Source organism: Protobothrops mucrosquamatus, unplaced genomic scaffold, assembly GCF_001527695.2.
Source record: "Protobothrops mucrosquamatus isolate PMUCROS unplaced genomic scaffold, P.Mucros_1.0 scaffold343, whole genome shotgun sequence".
Lineage (NCBI taxonomy): Eukaryota > Metazoa > Chordata > Lepidosauria > Squamata > Viperidae > Protobothrops > Protobothrops mucrosquamatus.
In genome coordinates this window covers 262,067-270,693 of record NW_015386680.1, presented here as the reverse complement: position 1 = coordinate 270,693, position 8,627 = coordinate 262,067, and the positions used below count along the sequence as shown (strand labels likewise).

The 8,627-nt window shown below is 45.4% G+C and overlaps 1 protein-coding gene across 1 annotated transcript in view; it reads left to right on the top strand.

Moving 5' to 3' along the window:
- The window catches only part of WNT7B (Wnt family member 7B), a 22,660-nt gene extending 14,307 nt beyond the window's left edge, over positions 1-8,353 (top strand). The window contains exons 2-3 of the mRNA XM_015815465.1: positions 3,403-3,674; positions 7,874-8,353. Coding sequence (XP_015670951.1) covers positions 3,403-3,674; positions 7,874-8,353 — 752 coding nt within the window. The remainder of the gene's footprint in view (positions 1-3,402; positions 3,675-7,873) is intronic.
- The last annotated feature ends 274 nt before the right edge of the window (positions 8,354-8,627 follow it).

Here is an 8,627-nt window from a genome sequence, read left to right as displayed (position 1 = left end):
CAAAGGGGTTACTTAGCAGGGCGGAAAGGTTGATATTCAGACCATAAGCCCATAACTTCAGCATCCATCTCAAACTATATATTTTTTGTTGATTTAATTAGAGGTTTCATATATGACTACACCCATGTTTCTAATATTTCATAGATTGGGTCCAAAATCCAGCTGCCTGACTGGAACACTCAGACAGTTCCCTCATCCCTGCACTGCAATCTTTCACCTCTCAGGCCCCCTTTCTGGAGGGTCTCCAGTTTACAGAAGGGGACAAAGAGTTAAGTCTGAAACTTCGACCTGGGAAGAGGTCTTTATTTGGGTTTAATTTCTGAGTTAAGGATGAACCCACTGAACAAGGATCCAGATGCAGTGATAGAATTCCTTCATCAGATCACATGCAGATCAGACATCACTCCTCCGTTACAAAAGAGAACAGCTCCGTTGTTCCAAGAGAAAGGCTCAACATCCAGACTTGGATGAAATGAAGGAAACAGTCAGAGATAAGATTCCATGGGAAATATTAATCTGGTGCTTCGATAGTGATCAAGAGCGAACTATTTATATTAGATGACCTCCAAGGTCCCTTCCAACTTTACTATTATTATTGTTGTTGTTGTTGTTGTTGTTGTTATTGATCAAGACAGTGAAGTATTTTCCAGTCTTTGCTTTCACAAAAGTAATTGCAAGTTAATTTTAGAAAGCTACATATCCATCATACTGTTCCCTTTCAAGGTAATCAGGGTGATATAAAGCAAATAAGCAGTGTAAGACAGGGGTCAGCAACTATGGCAACTTTATACGAGCTGTGGATTTCAACTCCCAGAATTCCTGAGCCAGGAATTCTGGGAGTTGAAGTCCATAGATCGTAAAGTTGCCATAGTTGCCCACCCCTAGTATAAGAAATAACAAACCAGGGAAATTAAAGGCAGAAGATAGAAAAGTCTTTGGAGGGAGGGGAGGTGTCCAAAAGTCAAGATGGCTGCCGCAACTGCATAGTTGAAGCACCGCCCCTTTTTGAATGTGAGGCGTGGCTTTGATCACACTGCCATCTTGGCTTTTTTGATCCGAGAAGAGGAAAGTTATCCAAATCTAGTTTGCACTCCATTTGCTGCCTTTCCATCATTACAAATCAATGCAAACTATTCCTGTTTTCAAAGTATCTATACACCACTTCAAACACCCTCTCTTCTGTAAAATTCTCATATCTATTTTTTTTCAGGATCTGATGAATTTCATGCCCTCTCATTGGTCTCCTTCCACCTAGACCCTCATCCTTTGTTTGCATTACAACCAAAAAAAATATAATGCATGAAAATATCAATCTGAATTCAGTGTGTGTGTGTGTGTTTGCAGTTCAGATACTCATCCATTAATCTATTGTATTATCTTTGCCTAAAGATTTTTTTTCTACACCACCCCCCAGAAAGTCTACATGTAAGGTATTTTTTTTTAAAGTACTCAGATTTTCACTTGAGAAGGGTTGCAAAAATGGCACCAGCCACCTGGAATAGCAAAAAAGCACACCTCCCGCTTCAAAATGGATGATGAGATGCTGTGCCCATTACCCTCTGCATATTGTTTGACCTCAGAGGGCTGAATGAGAAGTTCTAGTGAGGTTTGAAGAAGAAAGTTAGGGTTAGGGAGAAAGGACACAAACCTTCCTGGATGGATGCCAAGAAAAGTACATTTATGTTCCTTTGAAGACATTGGGAATTCAGCTTGATCAAGAGAAGATCCCATTGTTATCAAATAGCAAAATTTGGTTCCTACCTTTTAAAAAGAAGAACATAGTTCCTACTTTTTTTTAAAAAAGGCAAATGTCTAAAAGTCCATAATAGGGAGGAAATAGAAATATACCATGGATTTCTATGGAGTTGGATCAGGAACTCTGCCCACACAATAACAAATAACAGCAGAGTTCACTAAGGTCTTCTCTGATCAAAAATACATTCACCCACACAAATAAAAAGACACAAGCACACTTTTAGAGAGATACATTTGAAAAAAGTATTTCTGAAAATTGCAGGGGGGTAGACATGCTTTTAAAAAGGATCTGCTTTGAGAAACTTTAAGAACTTTTGACAGACCAGGAAAGAGAGAAAGAGCAGAAAAACTGCCCTGACCTTCCCTGAGCATTTCTTTCTCTCTAGTGAATCAGACCAGTTGGACCGAAACTGACTGGAAGGCTTAGCGTTTTCTCGGTGCCTAACTGGCTCTCTGGGGGGGGGGGGGTACATTAGCCCTCTTCAAATGCCTTGGAAGAGGGAGGCATTGTTAGTCTGCTCAGAGAAATCAAACAGGAACCACAACTAGGCGAATTAATTCTACTTTATTGTAAGGCTACATCTGACCAAATCATGCAAGTCTGATAGTATGGAGGTCCCACGGTGTCTCTTTTACAGCCTGGGATCGGCAGCTGTGGGCTCTGCCCTCTCTTATCTGATAGACCCCCAGGGAAGGGATGCTCCCTATGGAGTGGGGTGGGGTGGGGGAGAGACGCTGCTAGAGCACCACGGCTTCTGAGGGCGGGGGCAGAACATTCTAGAGAGAAGAGTACAGTAAGGGGCTGCTGGGTCCAGGGGCGGATGGGGGAGGGGGTGGAGGAAGAGCTTAGGATAGTCGCAGCCGAGAATCTCTCAGGATGCATCTTGCAGGTTGGAATGGCAGAGCTTCAGTCTGGCCAGATTCTGTCTATTGTGGGATTTCGCCATCTCATCCTTGGGCTTGGACCCGAGAGGAAGCCATGCGAACTAGCACTTCCCAGCCTTCATGGCTGCCCTCGGAACTGAGGCCCAATTCTAGGCCTGTGCGAGCAGAGGCGGTTCAGAGAGCTGACGGAAATGGGACTGATTGGGTCTTCTCACTGAACAGCTTCCCCAAACCCCCAAGCCACGCTGGGCAAGGTAAGCTTTGAACCGATGGTCTTCAAAGCGGCACAGGCCACTCCTTCTCAGGGGCCTGTTCTGAACTGACCTCCAAATTGCGTCCAACTGATCTGATCTGCCCATTGGGGAGTTTCATATGGAACTGCGTCAAAAAAGGGGTTGGACTCAAATTTCTTCCCCAAATTACAGAAGCTCCCTCGCCACCATCACCAGCCTGTAAGTTGGGCCAATTCCAGGTAAGTGGCTACCCTAACTAGTGGCATAGAATGGCAAAGAATGGTGTCTCAACTTTGGTCACTTTAAGTTGTATGAAGTTCAACTTCCAGACGTCTCTCCGCCTCCCAGAGTTGAAGTCCACACACCTCAAAGAGGCCGAGGTGGAGGAACACCAGCAGAAGGACGAAGGCTCTGGCCACCTTGCCAAAAGGTGCTGTTTTTTTCAAGGTTTCCAAGGACTGAGTTTCTCACGATCTTTCAGCTGATTCTCCCCCCCCTTTTTCCCCTATTCCCTGCTGTGTCTCCACAGGGAGCAGAGAAGCCGCCTTCACCTACGCCATCACTGCCGCTGGTGTTGCCCACGCAATCACGGCAGCCTGCAGCCAGGGAAACCTCAGCAGCTGTGGTTGCGACCGAGAGAAACAAGGTTACTACAACCAGGAGGAAGGGTGGAAGTGGGGAGGCTGCTCTGCTGACATCCGATATGGCATTGACTTCTCCAGGAGGTTTGTCGACGCCAGAGAAATCCGAAAGAGTGCTCGGAGACTGATGAACCTGCACAACAATGAAGCTGGCAGAAAGGTATATTATACAGGACAGGGCCGTATGCTGTGGGGGAGGGGAGACCTCTGCGGGTCCCGGGATGGCTAAATTGGGGACATGCATCTGGACTGTAAGATTGCAGCCTGTACATGGATGGTCATGGGCTGAATGATGTTCTGCGTGAACAAAATGCGACAAAGCTTTCGTAGTGAGGAAAAGGAGAAGATCTCCATGGCAAGGTAGACCTTCATAGGGAAGGATAGGTGTGCACGCACAGTGTGTGAGGATACAGACGACGCTTCCACAGTGACCACTAAGGAAACAAACTGGTGGTGGTGGTGATGGTGGTGCTGTAGACACTTTCCAACAGCCGGGGAATGGCTTTCAAAGAAGCTGCATAGGCCTTGAAAAGGATGCGGCTGTTTTAACACTTTGAGAAGAACCCCTTTGGCTCAAGCTTATAGGAATGTCATCCATGAATGCTGCTTGCCTGAAAAGCCTGATATTGCTCAGTTCAAGCCCACGTCGGTGGTTTTGCTTCAGAGCTTGACCCAGAAAGGAATGGTTGGACTCAGGAGCTTCTGGTTCAACCCAACAATTTTGAACGTTTTCTCTCTGTTACCTTCGGTTCTGGCAGTTAAAAGTAGCTTAGGTTTTGTTTCAGCCACCATCTGGTTTGAAAATGAATATCTCCACCAAGAAAAACACAAAAGTAGGGGGTGTCCGCCAAAACTAACACGTGCAAAATGCTACTACTGGTTTTATACATTTGATCGGGGTTGTATTCCTAGAGTGTCTAAAAACCATACGATGCCTGATGCCTAATTTCATAGTGAAGCAACAGGCTGGAAGCGTCCTGCCTTGATTCCCTTTCTTGATAAACATGGTCTCTCCTAAATGAAAGGGGAACTGATTGTAAATGTTTCACAAGATGTGAGGGATGGAAGGAGGGATTTTATGTTTCAACACTAACTTTCACAAGGGGAGCTGCACAGTCTTTTTTTTCTTAAAAACCCCACTAGAAGGGGAAAGTTTTTGGAAGTCAAAGACAGCCAGGATTCAGGATTGGCTCCCAGTGAAGATCTGAAGCCCAGAAAAGCTAATTTTCATGCTTATTGATCTTCAAAGACATTTTTAAAAAATCTGTCCGAAATGAGTCAAATTGCAAAGATCTTCACGGTCTGTACAATATAAACATTTATTCATTGTTGGCAATCTATAACTGAAGGCATTCCCAGCTACTGTATGGTCTGACAGCACTTTAATTCTCCATAAGAGAAGATTACCTAACACAAAGTGAATAAGAAAATATTTATAAGGTCCTTTTCTTTGAACAACACAGCAGTGCTTGGCATACTGAATTGCGTATTAAAGTTTTCAGTGTCTTGAAAAGCAACAATGCCGGATACAACTTGAAGACCTCAGAGTCCTAGAAAAGAGGAAGCTTAGCCTTTAAATCTCTTTAGATCAAGTGGGAGGTGTAATCCTATCACTATGTCTGCTTCCCAAGGAAGGCACTGACTCAGTTGAGTTAAAAATCAGGAATCTGGAACCATCTTTTTCTGGCCAACAAATTATATTAAAAGGTAGAACTTCTTAAATCAAATTTCTGATTTTGGCCACTATAGACTAACCCAAATGACAATGTCATCTGAGTGAGCATCCTAGCCGATAAATAAACTGGCAGATTTAATTAAATACATATTAATTAATATGAGAAATGCAATTTATTCCTTAAGACTGTGAGGGATAGCTTCTAAACATTATTAGCTTAAGGCACAGTTCCAAGTAAAATTAAAGGAGGTTTCCAGTGATATTCTTTGACTCTCCTTTGAAACAGAGCAAATTCCTGGGGCTGCCCAGACCGAGTCAGCAGGGCAAAACAGGGCATCCGTGCAACTGACCCTTTACAAGGAATCCTTGTTTGGTGACTCTTCTAAGTACAACGGTGCTGAGAAAAGAGACCGCCGGTCCGCGCACTTTCAACCGTTGCATCGTCACTGGGATTACATGATTACAGTTCGCATGCCTGGCAGCTACCGTAGATTGATGACAGTTGCAGCGTCTGAGGTCTTGTGGTCGCCATGTACAACTTTCCCAGCTGGCTTCTGACTCGTGGTGAAGACGCCCGGCTAGAAACCCGGCAGAGGGAGAATCCAGTTAGGGTTCCCAGCCAAACATTTTGGGCTGCCCCAGACGATCTTCCTGTTTAAGCGGTCCTTTCCAGACTTTCTCCCAGTCCAAATTAGGAATATTAAATCCTCCCAACTCTGTGACATTTGGGGCAAATTGGTCGCAACCCTTCATCTGCTTTTCTTGTTCCTGGTTTCTTTCTCTCTTTTTGCCCTGAACAAGGCCTGGGAGATGGCACAGTCTCTTGTCATCTCTGCTCACTCTGCCCATCATCTCTCTTGCAATGCACAGACACGCAGTCACACATACCTGGCGCCACTGCAGCATAAACTGAGGCTGTGTTGACCTGGGCTAATAATGGATTCAGGTGCTGGGTGATGAACCTAAATTTCTTGAGACAAGAGAGGGACTATCAGGTTAGCAGAAGTAGAGAATTTGTTGAGAAACCAAAAGGGGAAATCCCCCCCGGTCATAAAATAGCCAGACCACCCCTAGGTGGATTGAAAATAAGGCCAGACGGAGGTGGCAGTGAAAGCTCTTCCCCTCTCCTCCATCTGGACGAAGATGTCCCTGGTCTAGAGTCCCCTTGGAGAAAAAAAACAGGGGCAGCCTCAGATAATCGGATTTGCTCCCCTTGTCAGATTCAGAACGTAGTTTGATTAGTATGATCTCCCTTCAGTGCTGGGAAGCCATTTATATCCTAGAGATCTACCAATTTCTTCTATGGGGACAGATACGGGCAGCTAATCCATCGTCAGAGAAGATTTGATGTCAGGTGCTGAAAGCTGTGCTTGGGGCTTCTTGGCCTCTTCTCCCAATCCAGAAGTCTCACTTATTCAAATATTCTGCCAGAAAGGTGAAGGAAGGAAGGAAGGAAGGAAGGAAGGAAGGAAGGAAGGAAGGAAGGAAGGAAGGAAGGAAGGAAGGAAGGAAGGAAGGAAGGAAGGAAGGAAAGGGGGGAGGGAGGGAGGGAGGGAGGGAGGGAGGAAGGGAAAGGTGAAAGGTGAAAGGGAAGAGAACGGAAGGGAAGGGGAGAAGGCAGGCCATGCATTTCAACTTAGCCAATTAAACCTCTCCCAAAATGAGCACTTACTTAATCTACTTAAGTAAGTAGTGTGGAAACAATATTATTCAATTAGTGGTTACACATTACAGGGACGGTTGTGGATTGTTTTATGTAGCCCAAACTGGTGTCTTGCTATTGTTGCCCGTAGCAACTGACTGTGTCTGGGGGCATTCCTCAAGAGGGGGATCCCATGGATGGGCTCTGCACAGAGGAAGAGGGAAACGCAGTTGATCCCCCTGCCAGGTTTATTCTCGCCTAAATGGCTTCACAATGAATCCAGCTCTCGCTTTGCTGTGGAGATCTCCTGCTGCACATTCATCAGTGCAAGTCAAGAAATTGATCCGGTTGCTCCCCTCGGCAGCCCGGTTTGCTACTGCAAAATCCTGGGAAACAGAACTGTGTCTTTCATGGGCTCCATAGTGTTCCCAACTGTTGAAAATTGTACGGGAAGAAAAATTAACATAACAAGAAAATGCAATAAATAATCTTACAGTGACACATAAACTTAGATCAATGTGGGCATCGTGAATTAGCTGATGTTGGAAGTAAAATGCTTGGACTGACATTCTGAACATAGTAAACTGATTCTCCTTCTTGAGATTATGAATGTCTTCATTGGGGCAGAATTTCTCCCAATTATCCTCTCCTTCCCCTTTCCTTTCCATTCGTATCCCTTCCCTTCCCTCCCTTCCTTTCTTTTTCTTTTTCCTTTTCCTTTTCCTTTCAAGAAATGAGTTGTATTGGTGGGCTCAGGACCCATAAGAAGCGAATGAAATACTATGCTGTATTCCTTCCAGCCAAAAAGGAGGAATCTTGTTTAATTTCCATGGATTTTAATGAGAAAATGATGCAACCCTGTGCTCCAAAGGAAACCAGTGGGATTTAAAATAGGCTGCTTCTTGACAGGTCGTGCCACTCATATCTACAGATGTTTTGTAACTTTTAATGAACCCTGAAGGTCCAGCATTTAAGATCAGCCAAGCAGAAGGAAAGCTGTGGCCTGTTGTTGTCATTTTGTTCTCCCTCTTTGCCTGCGCAGGTGCTGGAAGGACGGATGAAACTGGAGTGCAAATGCCACGGCGTTTCTGGTTCCTGCACCACCAAGACCTGTTGGACTACACTACCCAAGTTCCGAGAGATCGGATATATTTTGAAAGAGAAATACAACGCTGCCGTGCAAGTGGAAGTGGTCCGGGCCAGCCGACTTCGGCAACCGACCTTCCTGAAGATCAAGCAGATCAGAAGCTACCAGAAGCCGATGGAGACCGACTTGGTCTACATCGACAAGTCACCCAATTACTGTGAAGAGGATGCTTCCACGGGGAGCGTGGGGACCCAGGGGCGGCTCTGCAACCGCACCTCCCTCGGGGCGGACGGCTGCGGCATGATGTGCTGCGGAAGGGGCTACAACACCCACCAGTACACCAAGGTGTGGCAGTGCAACTGCAAGTTCCACTGGTGTTGCTTTGTGAAATGCAACACCTGCAGTGAACGGACAGAAGTGTTCACTTGCAAGTGACCTTAAGACGGAGCAACCTGAACATGGACACAACCGCCACTTGGTAGTGTGGAACAAAATAACTACAGCATCATTTTGCACATTTTTCTTTTGTTTCTTTTCCTTTTTTTGGTGGGAAGGGGTTAGAACCAATCTCTTACTCGTTCCTTGCTAACACAGTCGGAGGAGCAGTGCGTAATCTGTCGGCTAGAGTTGCTTTGATTCCCTTAGTCCAAGGGACCCTGGGATGGGACGATGGGTTAGGATGATGTTATTCCAGGTGAACAGCTTTTCC